This window comes from Hyperolius riggenbachi, chromosome 8 (genome assembly GCF_040937935.1).
Source record: "Hyperolius riggenbachi isolate aHypRig1 chromosome 8, aHypRig1.pri, whole genome shotgun sequence".
Taxonomy (NCBI): domain Eukaryota; kingdom Metazoa; phylum Chordata; class Amphibia; order Anura; family Hyperoliidae; genus Hyperolius; species Hyperolius riggenbachi.
This window is the reverse complement of record NC_090653.1, coordinates 66069756-66092220: the sequence shown is the minus strand read 5'-3', so window position 1 is coordinate 66092220 and position 22465 is coordinate 66069756. Positions and strand designations below refer to the sequence as shown.

General features: G+C 44.4%; 1 protein-coding gene and 1 long non-coding RNA gene across 11 annotated transcripts in view; one reads left to right on the top strand and one right to left on the bottom strand.

Annotated features, from left to right (window-relative positions):
• The window catches only part of MEIS3 (Meis homeobox 3), a 308873-nt gene extending 302264 nt beyond the window's left edge, over positions 1 to 6609 (top strand). For 5 of the 7 annotated variants that reach the window (XM_068250573.1, XM_068250572.1, XM_068250575.1 and 2 more), the window contains one exon: positions 5826 to 6609. In XM_068250573.1, the coding sequence (XP_068106674.1) occupies positions 5826 to 6088 (263 nt within the window). In that variant the 3' untranslated portion in view covers positions 6089 to 6609. The remainder of the gene's footprint in view (positions 1 to 5825) is intronic. The other 2 variants (XM_068250577.1, XM_068250576.1) reach the window with 1 other exon arrangement.
• Positions 1 to 22465, bottom strand: part of LOC137528867 (uncharacterized) — a 214717-nt gene that overhangs the window by 61255 nt on the left and 130997 nt on the right. The gene's annotated exons all lie outside the window — the stretch shown is intronic.

Below are 22465 nucleotides of genomic sequence, written 5' to 3'. Positions count from 1 at the left end.
CTGCTATGATTTGTACTATGGAGGGGGGGGGGAAGGAAGGAGCAAAAGACCTTTAGCTGGAGATAAACACAAAGCAGTGAAAAGTCCACTCAAAATTGACACCCCATTCCAAGCTGCAGCAGCTTCATTAGTTGTCAGCCAACCAACTCACTAATTTGCTGAGCAGAAGGACATCTGTGTTGGGACACCTCCTGTATATCAGCCATCTATGTCACTAAAAATCACAAACTGTCATTTTAGGTGACAAAAATTTTTCTGGTTAGTGCAGAGATCCTGAGATCATCTGACATCACAAAAGTCTGAACCATGAGCTTCCCAGGAGTAGTGCTTAGACCTAGAAATTGCTTTAGGAAAAGACAGCTGTGCCAGACAGCCAGAAATGTCCGCTAGTCCCAGGAACAGGAAATAAGGGGCAGCGATAAAGACGAGTCAAGTATTCTAACTCCTTGAAAACCTTATAACTATAAAATTAAAAAAAAGCAATAATCTCCACTTCTTGTGTGGAGACGCAGGACGACCATTACAGTCCAAAAAATAGCGGATCCAAAGCAAGCATACAAACAACATCTTTTTTTCGAGGAAATTTAAGGGAGCCATTTTCAATTTAGCAACGCTTCACAAGCTGTTCAGTGAGTTGCAAATAATTGATGCTGAATTATGCAAATTTTTGGAGCTTAGCAATAGAACAGATTCCACCTTGACAGGATTCCATTGGTCTGTTTTCAAGCTGCATATATTTGCATACAAAATTTGCATAATCATCCAGCAACTCAAAATTATTTGCATTTTATTGACTATTCTCAGTGTGTCAATATAGTTTATAACTTTGATGCTATTCATTTTGGCACCAGCATTCAGGGAAAACATCAGCTGCTAAGATATCAGCCTCTGTTTTTTGGATTTGGGCTAAAGGTGACAGGAGGGGGATATCTGTCAGGGGTAGGTAACTTTAGGAAGGTTAGAGCTGGAAGATAACATGGTTGGAGCTTGGTTTTATTAGTTATTGTCACCAGGTTAAGGCTCAGTGTTGGGAAAGGGGTTAGTATCAGGAAAAGGATAATGTAAAGTGGTGGTTTAGTGTTGGGTGCAGTAGAGTATTGTACCATGTCAGCCATCAGTAAAAGCAAGATCTTTTGAATCAGCACAATACCATTTATTGTCAAAAAAATGATACCATCCTAATTCAAAACGTCTTGCTTTTAGTGTTAGGAAGGAGTTAGGATTTGGTATTAGGAAGGTTTTAATATTAAGGTACAGTTTAGTGTCAGAAAGGGATTACTGTAGGGAAGTAGTATTGGGTTAAGGGTTCACATTGGTGTTAGATGTTGGGAAGTAGTATTTAAAGTGTAACAGAAGCTTCGTAAATGAAAGAATTGTTACTTACCCGGTGCTTCTGCCACCTCATAAACACCCGTCTGACGTTCAGCCGCGATCAGCCCCGGGAACTGGCTCAGTGGGTCCAGTCTGGGTCTTCTGCACCTGTCCCAGCCTGACACGACTGAGCAAGCAGATCTGTTTATGGGGCGGGAGGACGCCCCCGGTAAGTATCAATTCTTTCATTTACAAAGTCTCTGGTTTACTTTCATTTACTTGAGCGGCTTCTATTTTTGCTGAATAATGGAGCAATAGAAAAAATAAATTCTACTGTAAAATGCAACGTTTAAAGGGCCACTATTGCAAAATAAATTGTGCATAAACCGATGCAAATAAGAAGTTTCGTACATTTAAAATGAGCTATAACTTACTTTTCTCCTCTGTTGCGGTCACAGTAGGCAGTAGAAATATGACAGAACTGATGGGTTTTGAACTAGTCATCTCTTTATGGGGGATTCTCAGTACAGTAGTTAATTTATTGTTTTCAAAATCCCTGGAAAGGATCTATACTAAGATGCAGGCCACTCCTCCTAGGTGTTGGCACACTATTTGTGGAGTTTGACTGAGCAACTGAAATTCACTTTAGTGCTTTTGAAAATACAGAAGACCCCGAGATACCCTATGAGAAGATGGGCTAGGCCAAGACCTGCAACGTAGGAGAAAAGTAATTTATAGCTCATTGTATCTGGAAGAAATGTACTTCTTATTTGCTTGTTTAAATGTATTTTACATTTTTTTTAGCTAGTGGTCCTTTAAGCAGTACCCAGAACCACAATTACCTAGTGCTGAAATGGCATACCACCTGACACCCTGTGACATGGCTGGCTAGAAGAAAAGCCACATGGGAAGGGGAGGAGCCCAAGAGGCACTCTAGGATTGGCCACTTCTGCAGTAGAAACAAGGAAGCGGAGCCTAGGAGAGGAAGTGACCTCACCTACCTCCCCTCAGTGTAAGGGCTAGTGATGGGAATTCCGGCTCTTTTCAGAGAATCGGCTCTTCTGAATCGGCTCCCAGTAAAGAGCCGGCTCTGAATCGGCTCTTCATTAAATATCACTAGACACCACTCAGAATCGGATTAAAAGCCCCGCCCCATCTCCATGACAACTCCAGACTGCTTCTCTGACTGGTCTTGCTACTGCTCTGCTCCGCCCCAAACACTCCTACAAGCTGCAAGAGGAGGACTACTTCTCCCAGAATGCCTCAGCGCCCTTTATTACGGAGCAAAGCAGAGCTAAAAGGGGCGGCTGAGGCATCGGCTCTTCTCAGAGTGAGCATCGGCTCCTCTGATTCACTTCAAAGAGCCGGCTCTTAGAGCCGGCTCGTTCGCGAACGACCCATCACTAGTCTCTGCACTGCAGTGCAGATGCAGACAACATCGGGGAGAGGCAGCCTTGTGCTGGGCAGGAAAAAAGTAAGCTCCTCTGTCAGCTTCCTGTCCTGCATTCTAGTGATGGGAATTCCGGCTCTTCTCAGAGAATCGGCTCTTCTGAATCGGCTCCCATTAAAGAGCCGGCTCTTACGGCTCTGAATCAGCTCTTAATTAAATATCACTAGACACCACTCAGAATCAGATTAAAAGCCCCGCCCCCATCTCCATGCCAACTCCAGACTACTTCTCTGACTGAGGCAATCCCTCCTGCTACTGCTCTGCTCCACCCCAAACACTCCTACAAGCTGCAAGAGGAGGACTACATCTCCCAGAATGCCTCAGCGCCCTTTATTACGGAGCAAAACAGAGCTAAAAGGGGCGGCTGAGGCATCGGCTCTTCTCAGAGTGAGCATCGGCTCCTCTGATTCACTTCAAAGAGCCGGCTCTTAGAGCCGGCTCGTTCGCGAACGACCCATCACTAGTAAGGGCCCAAGCTGCGGATCTATATGTAGCTGGTAAACAATCTATAAGTCCACTTTCAATACCCTATAGCTGGAGTAGAGGTTGAGAAAACCTCTTCTAAATCCATGTATTATGCCTGTTTGCCAATACTGCAGGGATAAATGCAGGATCTCTCCATCCTCTTTCATGAGCCTCATTACCTAAAGGATGTGAAATTGAAGACTGGTTGATACAGAGATGGAGTGGTCAGTTTTTGTTGTCGGGCTCCTGGTGCAGGTTACTTCATAAAAAGTATGTGTTTAGCTGCGATGGGGCAATAGAAGCGTTCCTATTGCAGTGTAAACCCTACACACCTTGTCTATTAGGCATTGTGGCAGGCTGCGTGTATCTGTTATGAAGCAGAGCAGTGTTTGTTAGAGCCGAGGCTGTGAATACTGGAACCCCTGGCAGGATTCACAAAGACGGCACAGAGAATTGAGGATCCAGCCATAGCCGGGGAGATCAGAGGAGGGGAGGAACAGGAGCGAGAGAGGGGGCTGGAGGTCCTCCCCGCTTCTCAGGAAAGCCAGTGGATGGGGGGTGGGGCTGCGAGCGAGAATTAGCTACAGAAGATGAGGACACAGGACCCCAGCAGGAGCTAATTGATAGGCAGCAAACTAAATAGTCCGTCTGTGGCGGCGTGTCGAATCGCAGTGACTGCGCAGGTATGTAGATTTCTCTGCTTCCGAGCGGCGCTTTATCATGGGTCAGCGGAGGGCGCACTACGCTGCAGCGGGAAGTATTTCATTTTATAAATGAGGGAAACCATTAACCCTCGCTGACAGCTGCAGGGGACGTTTACATCTTGTGGTCGCTCTTTGCTGGGCTGTAATCATGTGCTCTGCTGTAATTACAGAACGCAGGTCTGTGCTGAGGTGATATCGGCATAACATAGATGGTAGCATTGCCTAACATAGAGTGTGACGGTGGATTATCACACTGCCAGGCCTGGGTATCAGCTGTGAGGAAAGCCATGCCTAGGCAGCAGGGAACCGTGAGAGGGGTCACTACCGCATGACTGCCTCCCTGCTAGCGCTCTCTAGCTTTCCTACAATTTCTGGGGTTGGCTAGTTCTGCTGGATGACTTCTTTTCTCCAGCCCAGGTAAAGCCTCGCTTGCACACACCTTCAATTTTGATTGGCCAATCACGAACCAATTTTACCACCTCCTTGTAGTATGAGCGTTTACCTACACACTCTGCTCAGTCTGTTGAGGCTTTAGACTGGATTTTAAAGGGAACCCTAACTGAGAAGGATATGGATTTTTCCCTTTAAAATAATACCAGTTGCCTGACTCTCCTGTTGATCCTGTATGTCTAAAGCTTCATTTACACAGAGCGATCCGGCGGCTCAATTAGCCGCCGGATCGCCTCTTCCGCATCCCCGCGTGTACCCGCTCGCCTGCGCGTTGGATTCGATCCGCCCTCGTCCCCGCCGGCGCCGCTAATCTTCCGCTCGATTCCCTGCCATTGTCCCCTCGTGGGAAGCGAGCAGGGAATCGGCAGTGGGGAGATCCGACCTGTTGGATCTTATCAATCGAGCCGCATCAGTGGCTCGATTGATAAGCCAAATCGCCGCCGGATCGCTAAGTGTAGACGTAGCTTAATACTTTCAGCCACAGCCCCTTAACAAGCATGCAGATCAGGTGCTCTGACTGAAGTCAATCTGGATTAGCTGCATGCTTGTTTTAAGTGTGTGATTCAGCCACTACTGCAGCCAAAGACATCAGCAGGAGTGGCAGGCATTGTTTAAAAGGAAACATCCATATCCCTCTCAGTTAAGATTCCCTTTAAGGCGTGTCTGATTTTAGGTGGGAAAGGCTTGCAACCTGTACCTGGGTTATATCAGAATTTATAGATAGAGTTGTTTAGGCTTTCTGGCTATAGGCTGATGAGTGTGCACACAAGACACAGTACATTTATATTGCACTTTTCTCCTGGCGGACTCAAAGCACCAGAGCTGCAGCCCATAGGACACGCTCTATAGGCAGCAGCAGTGTTAAGGCATCTTGCCCAAGATCTCCTTACTGAATCGGTTCTGGCTCATTGATCAGGAAGAGCTGAGCTTCAAACCCAGGTCTCCTGTGTCAGAGGCCCTTAACTGGTACACTATCTAGCCACACGTCACATGTACCCATCCCTGTTCAGGGCAACAGCAGTCAGCCATATTACATTTCTTCATCCAATAGCCACTATGTTCTCTGTGAGGACCATGGTCCAGGCAGTTTCCTGTCTGTGAACCTCATTGCATTGTGGGAAATAGCTCTTTACAGCTGTTTTCAACAGCTAAAAAAGTAAGCAGCATCTCCTTCCAGTGACATCACCTGCCAGCAGTAAAATGTCACCATGTGATAAATGTCAAAATGTAAATAAGGGATAGGAAAGCTTTTATAATGAGGCAAACACTGACTAAATCATTTATAATTATTGTAAAAATGAAGCACTTTTCTATTACCTTATTTTCACTGAAGTTCCTCTTTAAGATGCAGCTAGTCATGAAATACTCAGAAGTATACTTTAAACAAACTATCAGATTATATCAATTAAGCTTACAGTCTGTTCCTTTTTTTCTCCCTCCCACAGGCTTCCAAGGAATCCCAGGGGATTACACTGCGGCCCCCGGCTCCATGGCCATGGGATTTCCCCCGGCCGGTTACACGCCCGCCATGCCCTCGCACCCTGCCGGCCTGCGCCACGGACCGTCTTTACACTCCTACCTCCCAGGGCACCCCCACCACGCCTCCATGATTCTGCCTGCAGGCGCCTCCCCTCACCACCTGGTGTCAGCGCAGAGCCCGGCAGACGCACTTCTGAACGGTCAAAATATAGACATTCACGCTCACTAACATTCAGTCAAACCGAGTGTCGGCTTCTTCTGGGCCTCTCTCTCCAGCTTCCACAAACTACTTTCTGTAGACAGGGATTTGTTTGGTCGGACTTGCCACCCGTCGGAAGGTTGCTAATTGCTGTCACCATAGTGACGAGACTGATGGGGAAAAACGGGGACCTGCAAGAAGAGAGAACAAACCCTGCCGCCGTCTTCCTGAATATGTCGCAGTATGACCGGAAGAGCTGACACTCGGTGCAAAGAAACCACTGAGAAGATTCTTTTTGCGGGTTTTCATTTCTCATGCACACCTTCCAATCCACGATTCCCTTTCTATGAACGGACCAAGACGGGACGCGCTTCTAAAGACAGAGCAGCGCAACTTCATTACAGACTCGTCTCATTTTCATCGTTTTTGAATTTTTTTTATGTCATCACTCGCAGCAGGGACTAAGTTAACTTGTACATTTTTTTTTTTAATTAATATAATTATTTGAGTTGATAAGTGTATTGTTTTACCTGTTTTTTATGATAAAATAACTTGAAAAAATTCCACTATGGATGTGTACATATAATTGTATAAATATTTATAGCACCCATAAACTTCAGGGTCTAGAGGAACGCCTGCAGCTCTTTCTTTACGATTTATGACTTTACCTTATGGTTTACTGCGCTCCCAAGCAGCCAATCAGACATGGGCTCTGAGGTTAGGTTCACAGTGGGAGATGCGTTCTGTTCCCTGTAATAGCAGGAAGAGGAAAGCGGTGTTGCTTAGTCAATGAAAAGTTGACTTCACTCTTCACGTGTGCAGTTTGCAGTCAGGCACTTTGTGCAGTGTTTTAAGATGCCGCATGCGGTTATACCGCAGTGTAAATATCGCATAGGTCAGTGATGGCTAACCTTGGCACTCCAGCTGTGACAAAACTACAAATCCCATCATGCCTCTGCCTCCCTGAGTTATGCTTAGAGCTGTCAGAGTATTGCAATGCCTCATGGGAGTTGTAGTTCTACCACAGCTGGAGTGCCAAGGTTAGCCATTACTGGCAAGAGGCGTTAGAATGCGGCCATTACGCCACACCACAATGTACCACTATAAACCTAACCTTAGAAAATGCCAGGCCTCCTATTCAGTTAACTTTCCTCCTGAGTTTTCTCCCTGTAGGTCTATTTTTATCATCTCTAAAATAATTTTTCAGCAAATGGAAATTAAAAAAAAAAAGTACTAAAAAAGTAGCTAAAGAATTAATATCAAGCTTATGTTAAGATTTACTTTAAGCCCCTAGCAAGGAAATACTCAAGTGAAAATAAACTGGTGAGATAAACCATTGCATCTATCATCCTACGCTAATGACTTTTGGATATCCCAGTTTTATTTTATAAAACTAAAGTGGATTTATTGTTTTGTCTCAGCTCAATGAAACAGTCTGTCCCATGTCTCTGAGTGCTAAAATATATGAACTATTGACCTTTATTATCTATCACCTGCTCTAAGAAGCCTAGTTCTCTGCCAGGAAAGTATTTTATGGCTGTAATTCCTTATCAGTGAGGGACTGTAGTCCCACTGGAGAAGAACTGTCAGTTGCATAGCCAAATATTAAATTACATCTAGCAATGTATTTGCAGATTGACCAAGAGACAGATCTCTCCGATTGTATCTGATAAGAGAGACATCTGTTGGCTTTAAAATATGTTTTTATGATTGAGAAAACTCAGGAGAAAGGATTATTAAAAATTATCTCAGGTGTACTAAAGGAACAGCACTCTCTTTTTAAACAATACTACACAATACAAATGCTGAAGGACTGGGGAACATTGTTACCATTCCTCAATATCCATAACAGAGATTTTCCTACAGGAAGTGGGACAGTACCCTGCTAGACCAGCATGACCATTACAAGTGCTTTTACAATGCCCCCCCCCCCCCCCCCCCACCGTTTTGGCGAAAAACTGGAAATACGTTTTTACACCTTGGTACTTTTGTCCCAGAGTAAATGTGCTGTAATATTATAATTTTTATGCAGCCATCACTTACAGTGTGAAAGCTCTGACCTTCTTTCTGACAGATTTTGGACTAGTAAATTACCTCATGGCGATCTCGGGGCTAACTTAATTATCAGAAACCCTCCCTGGATTGCAGTGGTACAGAATACTGTATTCTCAGGGATTTATTTATTTTCAAAAGCACTTAGTAAAAGACTTGCTCTGTCCAACTGCCAAAAATACTGTGTAGAGAGCAGGAAACCTGGCCAGCATCATTTTTCAAATCCTTTTTAGGGAATAACTTTATAAAAAAATAAAAGCCTTGTTGAGAATCCCCCATGGAGAGATGGACTAGTCAAAAACCTGTCGCTTCTGTCAGATTTCTACTACCTACTGTAAGCGACAGCAATATAGGAGAAAAGTAATTTATGGATCATTTTACTCTGGAAAAAAATGAACTTCTTATTTGTCTGTTTGCACATATTTAAAATGTTACAATTTTTCAACATATTGCCCCTTTAACAGTGCATTTACTCTCGAGACAAATGTATGGCTTGTGCAGCCATGTAATATGAAATGTTATCGTTTTCATCACAGTACTCCTTTAAGTACAGAATAATCAGACTGTGGGGCAGTTTTGGGTATTGCAAGAACAGATTGGCAAAACTATCAAAAGGATTTACCTAATGCAAATCTTCTCTATTAGGAAAAATCTAAGCCTAGGTTCACAGTGGTCAGTTGCATAATGAATGTGTTATGAGTGTGCACTGCAGTGTAGACTGGACTTGCATGTGGGTGGACAAGCCTGCATGAAACACGATCTGTTACAATGCAGTACTATGAACAGGCCAATACAATTTTATGGGCAGGGAGTGGACAGGCAGGATTATTCTGCAATGCAAATAAGCACAACTAGCCCTAAGGCTCAGAAACTTTATAAGCACTTTTCTGAGCATTTGCGGTTGCTGAGTGCTTTTTAAAAAAAAAAAAAAACCCTCCCATTCACTTGCATAAAAATCGCAGCGATCACAGAAAACCATACGCGACCGCAGCAATTTTACCGCGATTTTAATGCAAGTGAATGGGAGCGATTTATTAAAAGTGCTCAGAAAGCGCTCAGCAATCGCTCAGAAAAGCGCTTTCTAGTGTGTCTGAGCCCTAAGTGTCAATGGTTACAATGAGAAACTGACCAATAATAATATACTAATATTATTATACTGATTTGGAGTTGATTTTAAAATACAGCACATCTCAGCTGTTGTTTAAAGTACTTACGAGCTGAACTGTTCAAAAAAAGTTTAGTACCTATGCTTATTTTGACTCGCCATCCACGCCCTCAGTTTACTTCCGCTGGCACTGTTATCGCGCCAAACCCCCCCCCCCCCCCGTTGGCTCCCGATCCCACCGCCCGGGTCGGGCTCTCTTTCCACCAGTAAGATGGCCGCCGAAGCTGGCCGCGGCCGCATAGACGTGACTGTGCAGCTCTAGGGCCTTCCTGATCCACGCACAGGAGACAGCCTGTAGCCAGGACGGGGCGGGAGGAGCCCTAGAGCTGCGCAGTCGTGTCTATGCGGACCGCGCAGCCGCGGCCAGCTCAGGCGGCCATCTTACTGGTGGAAAGAGAGCCCAACCCGGGCGGTGGGGTTGGGATAACAATGCGGGGACCGGGCAGAAGTAAACGGAGGGCGTCCTCCGTGGAGTCATAATAGGCACAGGTACTAAACTTTTTTTTGAACAAATCAGCTCGTAAGTCCTTTAACCACTTAAGGACCACAGTGGTAACCCCCTCCCCGCCCCCTAAAGACCAGGCTGTGTTTTGCATAATTGGCCACTGCAGCTTTAAGGCCAAGCTGCAGGACCGCGCAACACAGCACACGAGTGATTCCCTCTTTCCCCCCCCCCCCCCTCTTTTTCTCCCTACCAACAGATCTCTCTGTTGGTGGGGTCTGATTGCCCCCCCAGTTGCCCAGGTTTTTTTTTTACAAATATTTATCTATATTTGTTAATAAAAATGTGTTTTTTTTATTTTCCCCCTGTCCCTCCCACCCACCCCCCGCCAGCCAATCACGGCGATCAGCCTTCATAGGCTTCTGCCTATGAGAGCCGATCGCTCTATTGTCCCCAAGGCAACAGCCGTGTCACACGGTTGTCCCCAGTACAGCGGTGCTGCCTATCGCAGTGCTGTACTGTGTAAATAGACTGATCATGCCGTCTAACAGTCTCCGAGCAATAGCCGCTCTGAGACTGAAGAGGGTGCAGAGCTCCGCCCCCTCGAGCAGGAGATGCGCGCGCAGCCTGCGCGCGATCTCCTGCAAAATGTAGCCCCAGGACTTGACGCCAATTGGCGTTAGGCGGTCCTGGGGCTGCCGCCACGCCCACTGGCGTGGAGCGATCTTTAAGTAGTAAAGTGTAACTGTTGGGCATTAAATCAAAAATCAATTCTTTATTTTTATCTGGTAAACAAATAATAAGGATGCCAACCAGGCAATCCAAAAGTTAAAATCACTATTACTTTTCTTGTTGATAAATGATCATTCCCCAGTTTACCTGACTACACAAAAAGGAAGTTGCAGGGCATGCTGGGTTGTCACTTTTTGCTTCTCTACTTTCCCCTCAGACGTAACTAATACAGCCCAATTGGCTGAAGCCTCTCACTACTGGTTTCCCCTCCCACACCTCTGTTCCTCTCTGATTGGCTGATTAGCCAATATTTCTTATGTTGAGACAATGCACTTTCTATAGTGAAGGGGGGGGGGGGGGGTGTAGGGCAGGAAATGACATCCGGATTGGCTTCAAAATAGCCACACTTAACGTGGGAAATGCTAAGAAGGATTTTCTCTTTTTTAATACTATAGAGAAAATCACTCAAATCAAAACGTGGACAGTGCAATACATGTGTTATGTAAGTAGAGCAAGTGAATGGGTCAACCGCGCGTTTCGAGAAAAAATGCTTACCGCACTGGTCCGGAACGCATGCGGTGTGAACATCAAACAGTGCAGTCTATGCACTTTCGGATGTGTGTGTTGGCCTTCTGCACGCGTTTCCGAAACGCGGATGGGAACGCGTGCAGTGTAAACGGGGCCTAAATGGTGTAGGGTAGATTGAGAAATTTAAAAAATTGCTTAGGTCTATACATTGTCAAGAGTTTAGAATCTTTTTTTTTCATACTTGGGGAAAAATTGCAAACGTGTTTGGTACGATGGTCAGATTTTTCAAATTTTACAATCAGAAAAATTGATTGTAATGTTTGAATTGAAAAGAAATTGTATGGTGTATGGCCACCTCAAAGGACTGCAGAGACAGAAGGAAGCATTCTATGCATACTGGACACAGTGGATAATTCGCAAATGACAACAGTGCTGTTGTGTTTTGGAGACAGTTCACGGAACATTATCAAACGTTTATCAAATGTTTTACCGATAAAACGTTCAACAAATATATAACACCTTAGTGAGATTTTACCCATGAGGTAAATTATCAAACGATCATTGGCCAATGACTGGCGCGGGGGAGGGCTGCCAGTCAGCTGTGTTTACACAGGGCACACAGGCTCGGGAATTCTGTGACATCCACTGTACTTTCATAAGCCATAAGTGTTGGGGGGCCTCTTACTCTAATAGCAATCAGTGTGTGACGGCTGGGATGGGGGGGACACTTTGGTGTCTCAACCTTGGATGCTGGAGGACCATGCACACACCTGAGGCAATTAAGCCTCATTAGAATCACGCATTCGGCTAGTTTTCTACTTGTGAGCCCATCACTAAGTGTAAAAAAAAAAAAAAAAAAAAAAAAAAAAAATGCCCCTATGGGGTACTCACCACAGCAGGAGGAATCCTTTGAATAAAAATAGTCTTCCCCTGTACTTCTCCCTCCCAACGTTGCGACAACCCCAGCCCCCCCCCCCCCCCCCCCACCCCAAAAAAAGAACTCAGCAACGCATCTCGGCAGCTCATGTAGGCACAGTATTTCCGTCCCGCACAGCTTTCTTCATGAGCCACCTGCGCAGTAACACAGACCCTATTGGAGCCAGAGCGGGGTGGAGCTGACACACATGCACAAGGAGGCCACCTTACAGGGGTCCCAGAGGCTGGGGAAGTCTTGATGATCCAGAGGCTTCCCCTACTGGAGTACCCCCCCCCCCCCCCAAGGCTTTTTTCACATCTAAAATCGAAATAGCTGACATCAGGAATTTTGTGGGCAATTTTTTTCCCCCTCCCGGCGCTCCACGATTTTGTACAAAGCACTTTTGCAGAGCGATTCCATTTTTTCACTTCCTGATGTCAGTCAGGAAATGAATTTTTTCACCCGGAAATTAATAAATACAATGTATTTATTCATAACAGCACAAACGCAATTGCCAGGTAATCACCGGATAAAGCGGTTTGTGAGCATTTTCCTATACCTTCCATTGTAGCAAAATCGCCCTGAAAATAGTACATGTAGTGCTTTGCTGAACGGAAAGTGGACACAACACACTGATATGAACTATCCCATAAGGATTCATTGCACTAGTGATTTCAGGGCGTTTGCAAAACGCCCTAGGTGTGAACAAGCCCTATGAGAAACCCTCCCCTCTTACAGGTTGACTGTAAAGGGTACATGAGGTGACCGGCATCTTATGATAACATCTATTAAAGCCTAAATTTAAAAGGTTTTCATTAGGCTCAAGCATATTTCAACAATAAATGACGACTGATTTGCCACTATAGAAATCAGTAAATTCAAATCCGTTTCTGGGGTAAAAATCAATGAAAAATACGAGATGTGGCAGAAAACCTGCTAAACTGTAGATTGATGGATCACTACAAAGTATGGAGAATGGCTATTCTCATTTGCATTTGCTTGGGATTGAGATAATCAAATGCCCTTCCTGCCACCTTGGATTGGCCCAATTCTTGGCTGCAATCAAGTCAAACATTAGCATCTGATGGACCATCTCTAAGGGACGTTCACACTAGGGGCGTTTTCCACCTTTTCTTAAGCGTAGGCGATTTTTAAAATCGCCCACAAAACACTTGTGCAATGATTCCCTATGAGAGACTTCACAGCTGAGCGAGAAAAACTGGTCAGATTTCTAAACAAACAATGAAAAAAAAAACATTTTAATTTTCAGTGTAATGTAGAAGCTTCTGTTGCAGAATTTATGCAACTTGAAAATGAACCAAGCCAATGCATGTCACTGACCATCCCTGCTTCTCCTCAGATCCTGGTTTATGGCTTGTTGGCAGTTAATATTTAAGATAATGCAAAATACGTAACACATTTCTGTTTGCTCAACATCATTTCTGTTTGCTCAACATCATTTTCACCTTTTCCAATCTTATGTCAGACTATAGGTAGCCAAACATCCAGCGATGTATGGGCAGATGCGACCAAGAGCCAAATCTCTTTATCGAATCTGATAAGAGAGATCTGTCAGGCCGAATCCCAATCAATTTCATGATGAAATCGATCTGGAATCAACCTTGTGTGCTGCATCTGCCGCGTTGACGCTTTGCCCCCCTAATGTAACTGTCAGCCCCCCGGTACACTATACGCTGAAAAACTGAGGCTTTTTACCTTTCTATAGCAGTGCATTGTGAAAAAAGCTTTCAGTCAAAGCACGTATAGTGGGAACTAAGTCATAAGGAAACATCAGCATTACTTTAAAAATTAGTTGTCCTTTCAGTTATAACTGAGAGCAACTGATCAAGTGTAAAAAGGCCCAAAGGCCTGTTTCCACTACAAGCAGTGCGATGCGGCTACATAGCCGCATTGCACCGCGGATGTGCTGAAACGCATGCACGGCAATGGAATAGTTTCCACTGCGTGCATGTTGTGCGGAGCGATCCGAGAATCTGCAGCATGCTGCAAATTCTCGCACGTCTTGTCTTCCTGTACTATGTCTATGCCATGTGTACCACAAATAATTCCAAATATAGCTCTGCTGTATTTGGCGAAATAAAATGATTCTGATTCTGCAGAAGTGACGCGGGCGACAGCGGATTATTCCTGTGGAAACGGCCCTTACTTATTTGTAAATCAAAGATTCTAAACATATAACAGTTTGTATTCATTAAACAATATAGCGCCCCTTTTATCCCAGTTATCCAGATCAAACCATCCCATTTTCTGTGCATCTGTAAAATTAACTTAAAAGTGTCCCCTTACAAGCATGTACGAGCGTCTCATCTCTCAGGGATGGAACCCACTGGAGCGTTTTTTGAGCATTTAGGAAATGCTTTAATTCGCTAGTGATTTCCCTAAACGCTCTGCCAATGTAAATGGATGGGACAGATTCCACTAGAGATTATGCAAATCGCAATCGCAGGATATGCAGCATTTTGGGAGTGTTTCCATTATAATGTATAGGAGCAGGGAAATCGCTCTCAAAATCGTTTGCAAAGCAATACCACAAATCGCTAGTGATTGCGATAGCACTTTGCGCTTTGTAGTGGGTCCCAGGCCTTAGGTAGAGTTCACACTTGTTGATATTTGCATGCAAATTTGCAAAAAGATGTTCGCCGGACATCTAATGAAAGTCAATGGAGAATCTGCTAAAATTCTCAAACTCAAATTTGCGTTTTTGCATGTGTGAAAAAAAACATCTTGCAGCATCAATTTGCACATCGCATGCAAACTCCAATTGACTTTCATTATCTGTGGTAAAAAAAGTGCACATGAAAACGCACAAACGAATGCAAATTTTAACGTGAAAAACCGAATGTGATGAAACGTTCAGTCTATTGCATTGGTGAGTGCGCCTTTCCTTATTCCCCCGGTACCAAAGTGACATCATTGCTATAATCCAGCCAGGGCCGCTGTATGTTGCCTCATCCCCCCTCCATTTCCAATCACTCCTCTATGTCATCCCTGTTAATGTGACATATCCACCCCTCTGTAACATCGGCTGTTGTGCACCTGCCGCTGCTGGAGTGTCACATGGTCTCATTTGCCTACAGGGACAGTGCTGGTGACACGCTGTCTATTTCCTGCCACTCTGCTGACCCATGGGTCACTCGGCAGCCACTAATTACCAGCGGCCATAACACTTGGCTCTATTGATGAATTCATCTAGTGTTTGCCGGGGAAGGTCTTGTCTTGTTTGTTGCTCTCAGAGCCGGGTCAGCAGAATCTATACCCTGGATTTACAAAATCCATCTTGTGAGATGTTCTCTGTTACACATAACAAGCGCTGGGAAGAAAGGAGGCCGCTGAGCGGGGTAACCTGATGCTTCTGTAAAACGTCGCTGCACAGCCTGTTGCTCTCTTTTACCTGCCAACAATGGCATCAGCATGAGAGGCGGCTGCTCTGTGGCTGTGCCGGGCTTGTCTTCACTGTGGTTAGAACTCTGCACTGCTCAGGGCTTGTCGGGGAATTTTATCGAATTGGCTGAATAAAAAACAAAACCTGCTGCAAATCATGTCCGTCCAAACAACGATTTGACCAATCTCGGGCTAAAATTGGTTGAATGCATTGATAGGACATGCTAAAAAATCTCAGTCGCACGTGGCCGATCAGGTGCATGGCAGTAAAAGCGTGGGATTATTGCAACGGACCCCTGAATGTGTGATAAGAGGCCTACGCTTACAAAGGCAAAAAATACAGTACTGCAGTGAGCTACATAATATAAAAAGCATTCATACGGTGCATACAAATATATCAACGTTTTTAGCAAATGATATATTTGTATGCACCGTATGAATACTTTTTATATTATGTAGCTCACTGCAGTACTGTATTTTTTGCCTTTGTCCACAGTTCTGTCCCCTGTTTTATTGCCTGATGAAGCGGGCTTGGTCCTGCGAAACGCGTTGCATCTATTGGGGTACTAATAAAGTGTTTATGTCAGACAAGTAGTCTAGTCTGCTTTCGGAGGTAAGTCCACCACTGGCTCCCCAGCAGATTTTAAAACTTTTAATTATTGTTTTTATTCTGCTGGCGCCTCTGTTCATCAAAGTCATTTCATTTTACCTTGGTTAATGCAAAGTTTTGAAGCTGCTTTGAAACACAGCAAATGGGCTCTATTGTGAAAGAGCCCTCAGCAAATTGCTCAGCAAAGCCCCCAGCAAGTCACCTAGCAAAGCCGCCGGCTCAACATCACCACCAGCCAAGCTGGCACAGCATCAGCCAGGCCAGCACAGCATAACCGCCAGCTGAGTACAGCACAAATTTATAAAAAAAAATAGACAAACATTGGGGGAGCGATCACAGCCCACCGACAGAAAGCTCTGTTGGTGGACAGAAAAAGGGGGGGGAATCACTTGTGTGCTGAGCTGTACGGTCCTGCAGCGAGCCCTTAACCACTTGATGACCACAGTGCTAAACCCACCTTAAAGACCATGCTATTTTTACTGAAATTGGCCACTGCAGCTTTAAGGCCAAGCTGCAGGGCCACACAACACATCACATAAGTGATTTCCCCCCCTTTTCTCTCCACCAACAGAGCTTTCTATTGGTGGGGTCTAATGCCCCCCCCCCCCCCCCCCGATGTTTGTTTATTTTTTTGCCAAATATTTGTGATTTTTCTTTAAAATAAACGTATTTTTCCTTTAATTTTAACAATCCTCCCTCCCGCCCTCCCCGGCCAGCCTATCACAGCCGATCGCTCTCTTGTGCTCCAGGGGGACAGCAGTGTCACACGGCTGTCCCCAGTACAGCGCTGCTGTGGATCGCACGGCTGTCCCCAGTACAGCGCTGCTGTGGATCGCACGGCTGTACCATGTTAAAAGACTGCAGTTTCGCCGTCTAACAGTTTCCAAGCGGCGATCGTCGCTTGGAGACTGAAGGCGGAGCTCAACCTACCAAGCAGGAGATGCGCGCACAGCCTGCGCGCGATCTCCTGCAGTAGCCGGCCCCAGGACTTGACACCAATTGCCGTTAGGAGGTCCTGGGGCTACCACCGCGGTTGTTAAAGCTGCAGTGGCCTAATTTGTAAAAAATGACCTGGTCAGTAGGGCGGTTTAAGCCCGTGGTCCTTAAGTGGTTAAAGTAGAATTGGGGCAGTAAGGGAAAAAAAATTAGGGGGAAAATGTATAATGCTAAACTGGAGCATTACTGTGTTGTGTGCTTGCTGCTCCTCCCACTGCAGCTTGCCAATCCCAGCTGCCATTGTGGCCTTCTGTGTACTGGGAGGACAGAATCACAGTCATGTGGGAAGCAGTGGGTGGAGCAGAATGATACTCCAGGATTATTATTATTATTATTTAGTGCCGACATATTACGCAGCGCTGTACAGTGTATATATATATATATCTTGTCACTAACTGTCCCTCAAAGGAGCTCACAATCTAATCCCTACCATTGCCATATGTCTATATTATGTAGTGTAAGTACTGTAGTCTAGGGCCAATTTTAGGGGGAGCCAATTAACTTATCCGTATGTTTTTGGAATGTGGGAGGAAACCGGAGTGCCCGGAGGAAACCCACGCAGACACAGAGAGAACATACAAACTCTTTGCAGATAGTGCCCTGGCTGGGATTCGAACCAGGGACCCAGCGCTGCAAGGCGAGAGAGCTAACCACTACGCCACCGTGCTGCCCGGATCCGGCAGCAGTAGGATGGCTACTGAGGGGCGGAGTCAGTTTTGGAAGCAACGCGATTATTTTAGACGCTGTTTTTTAAAACGGATCACCACACGCTGCTGTTCACTTTCACTATAAGCCCATAATGACATCTTATACTGTAGATACTAGAGGTGATTTGTCAACATCAGTGTAGAATCAATAATGCAAGTATAATGCATTATTGAGCATGATACTATTTTAAGTACACTTAAGGTCATACCTAGTTATTTTCAATTGATAAGATTTGATTAAAAAAAAATGGAATCTAAGGAAAATGACAACTGATCATTTTATCGACTCCAGCAGTTAAAATGTTCAGGGGAAACATACAGAAAGGGAAAAATCAGCAGATCACCAGGCTGCCTCTGAATGGGTACCTACAGAGATGTGCTGACCCCCCAGAGACAACAAACGCACCATGGGTGCAAAACAGAACCTCTGCATATGTTGCAAGCATATAAATGGGAGCCACTGGCCGTCAAATATACCGTATATTCCGGCGTATAAGACGACCCCCAACTTTTACAGTTAAAATATAGAGTTTGGGATATACTCGCCGTATAAGACTACCCCTCTTCCAACGCACACCACATTAAAATTAAAAAAAAAAATCATATACTGGTGCTATGTATGGACATATTCTGGTGCTGTACTGTATGTGTTACCCAGTATATAACAGTATAAAGTCAATTGACTGGTTGGATTGGTCAATTCTCCCTCTCCATAAGTGGATTGGTCAGCTCTCCTTGTCTACTGGTTTATCAAAGCAGTATGGAAGAATAGATCGTGCTGTGCCCATAAAACACACCTCTTTCACCTGCCTGGCCCACCCTTGTATCCTATTTACCTCCTTCTCTGCCTTTTAGATCTCGCATATATGCACCTGCGCCGCTTCACTACAGCCCTCAGCAGTGAGATCTGAGAGGCGGTAACAGGATAGGGCGTATCACCCGGTATCAATGACACCCGGCGTATAAGACGACCCCCAACTTTTCAGAAGATTTTCAAGTGTTAAAAAGTAGTCTTATACGCAGGAATATACAGTACTTACATGTTTGTACACAGCAGAGAAAGACATCGCTTCTTAGGACAAACTGCATCGGAATGACTAGCTGCATAACTGTATAGAGCCTACTTACAGACAACGTGCACACTTTGCATTCAAACCAGATGCACCAAATTATCATTGTTGGAGGATGTTAGTTTCCAAAATAGTTTGTGTGCAAACTAACCTCTAACATGCATATGCCAATCAGGGGTCGGCAATCCTAGGCTGCCAGCGGAGACGGGAGACGACCACAGATGCAGCAAGGTACCCAAATGATTTCTAGGGGCTGTAAGAAGCTCCAGGTAACTAAAACTACATTTTTTTTGCCACTTCATGAGTCCTTTAAGTTGAATTGCACTAGTCCTGCTCACTATAGAGCAATCTTTATCACACAGCAGTTAAAAAAAAATTAATCAGCCAACCAGCAATGCAAAAGTCCACTTTTTTAATTTTTCCTGATTAAAAATAATTACTAAAGCTAATAAAAATAAAATAAAAATTAGATAGATAGATAGAAAGATAGACAGATCAGTTTCAGATCATGCCCCTGTATATATTACTTTAAAGTTGAATTCTGTGCCTTTTAAGACCTCTTGTTGGAAACTAAATAATGATTTACTTAAAGGGGCACTATGGTGAAAAATTGTAAAATTTAAAATATGTGCAAACATAGACAAATAAGAAGTACGTTTTTTTCCAGAGTAAAATGAGCCATAAATTACTTTTGTCCTATGTTGCTGTCACTTACAGTAGGTAGTAGAAATCTGACAGAGGTGACAGGTTTAGGGCTAGTCCATCTCTTCATAGGGGATTCTCAGGGATTTATTTATTTTCAAAAGCACTTAGTGGATGGCAGTTGCTCTGTCCAACTGCCCAAAAACGGTGTAGCAAGCAGGGAAGCTGACCAGCATCATTGTTTAAATCCTTTTTAAGGAATATCTTTATAAAGAATAAAAGCCTTGCTGAGAATCCCCTATGAAGAGATGGATTAACCCAAACCCTGTCGCTTCTGTCAAATTTCTACTACCTACTGTAAGTGACAGCAACATAGGAGAAAAGTAATTTATGGCTCATTTTACTCTAGAAAAACTTACTTTGTATTTGTCTATGTTTGCACATATTTTAAATTTAAATTTTTCGTCGTAGTGCCCCTTTAATGATCCAGCTGTCTCGAAAGAAATTGAAAGCACTATTAGAAATTTTTATAAAAAGAGAACAGATCCCCTGCTGTGAGTGAATCCACTCTATGGGACACTTTAAAATGTGTCCTAAGGGCTCGTTAACACTAGAGGCTCTTTTTCTGTTCGCTGTCCGATCAGGAAAGCAATGCATGGACCATTTTCAGGGAGGCATAGGAAAAGCGCAAAATCGCTTTGTGCAGCGATTGCGCTTGCGTTTTTAAGAATAAATACATTGTATTTATTATTTTCAGAGTCAAAGAGTTCACTTCCTGACTTGCATCAGGGAGTAAATTAAAAAACGCTTTGGAAAAGCGCTTTTAACAAAAACGCTGCACCCACTCAAGAGACGGGAATTGCAACAAAAAAAAAAAACCTTCAAAAAACGGCCAAGGCGAATGCTAAATGCAATGTGAACAAGGCCAAAGAGGCATATTTATTAAGCATAGCTGCAGAAAGAGTAGAGAAAAGAAAAGTTAAATACAAAACTTACTGGATACTAAAGCTAATAAAAATGTAAGAGAAAAAATAAAGTATATGCCCTTAATGAAAATACTACAGATCATGTTCATTTCCTGTATTAGGAAAGGAGTAAAGCGTAGTTTGTATAGTGCAGCATTATCTGTACACTCAGCACAGGGCTGTGATGTTTCTGGCCAGACGCCAGGCACAGGAGAGACCCTGAATCTAAATATATCTGAGAGGAAGAAGGAGAACAGATGTGTCGGGTTCATCTACACACAAGGAAAACGTGGGCTGTCACCCCAGCGCTACGGCAACACGGCTCTCCCCAAGGCAGCCTCCACTGACATCAAGATGAATGAAGAGGTCTGCTGATGTGCGCAGTGCGCAGAGCCATTCCATAAAGTGAAAAACAGTGCTTATATTTAGTGCATATGCCCATTCCACAAAAAAATAACGCAGTACCAGAGCCGGATCATTCACAAGGCAAACAGGCAGCTGCCTTGGGCCTGGAGAGAGTCTAGGGGCCTAGTGGATGCTAGCCCATCCTCCAAATCTAACAAAAAAAAAGCAAGGTGATCATCAGTGATGGACAAAAAGAGCCATCTTGCCTAGGGCCCCCATTTCCTTTTAATTCTTTTCTGCACTGTACCCTTAAATTCATTTATAAAACGATAAAAGGGACTCACAATAGGACAAGGAAGATGTAACTACAACAAAGCGAATATGTAAATTACACACGTACCACTTCATTCATTATTGGTAATGTTTAAATATCTTTATGTTCTTCTTGTTATGAATTATAATATGCCTGTATGGGAAAACACGTACAAAAACTATACAGATTACAAAAATTAAAATAGCTGGATATAAAGCAAACCTGTGACTTTTTTAATCAGAAGGTTAGATACTTTCCTGGGGAGAGAGAATCCTCTGGGATCCTCCCTTGTCCTTCTCCAGACCCCTCCCCAACACTAGGACTTCCTGGAACTTTTCCAGACCCCTCCTGGACGCTGGGACCTCCTGAAACTTCTCCAGACCCCTCCTGGACGCTGGGACCTCCTGAAACTTCTCCAGGCCCCTCCTGGACACTGGGACCTCCTGAAACTTCTCCAGACCCCTCCTGGACCCTGGGACCTCCTGAAACTTCTCCAGACCCCTCCTGGACGCTGGGACCTCCTGAAACTTCTCCAGACCCCTTCTGGACGCTGGGACCTCCTGAAACTTCTCCAGACCCCTCCTGGACGCTGGGACCTCCTGAAACTTCTCCAGGCCCTTCCTGGACACTGGGACCTCCTGAAACTTCTCCAGGCCCCTCCTGGACACTGGGACCTCCTAGAACTTCTCCAGACCCCTCCTGGAAACGGGGACCCTACTAAGACACAGAACCCTCCACACCCCCCAACCCCTCTCCCCATGCACAAACCCCCGAACCGGACATCTAACCCTTATAGAACCAATGGCTGCTGAACCAGAAATTCCAATGTAAGAAGAAGAAAATGGTCCGCTCTACTGGTAATAAAACTGCTTCCTTTATTTCTAAACTTGACAGATTGGTACAAACACAAGTGCATTTGTAATGGTGCCTATCTCGATTTTGGAATAGAAAAAGTTTTACTACCAGTAGAGCAGACCACTTTATTTTCTTACAATCATTTAAACGATTACTCATGTACAGCGACCTTTGGCAAATCCTTTTGATTAAGACAGGCATACGCTGCACAAAAGGTTTTGATAGAAATTGCATGGTTTCTTTTAGTTTAGAAGCCCTCTGATCCAGCAGTGAATACAGACATCAAGCGAAATGTTGGAGGTGTCAGGAAGACAGGGGCACTTTATTACAAATCTTCTGGAGCCGTGATAGACTGAAGCAATATTGGACAGTAAAGTATATTAAAAAAAACTGACAAAGACCTCCCAAATCAGGCAGCTATTTTCTCGCTTCTCGACATAGATATGCCCATCAAGACACAGACACATTGTTCACTAAATGCAGCCTGCACCCTAATAGCGAGACCATGGAAATCCACACACAACCCATCATTAAGGAATACCAGACAGTTTGTGGTGACCCAGAATATCCCATCAGTGAGGGACTGGATAGCAGAGGTCAATTCTATTCACCAGATGGAAGACCCAGAGCACACCATGCATGATAAACTTGAGAAACATTGGAGAAC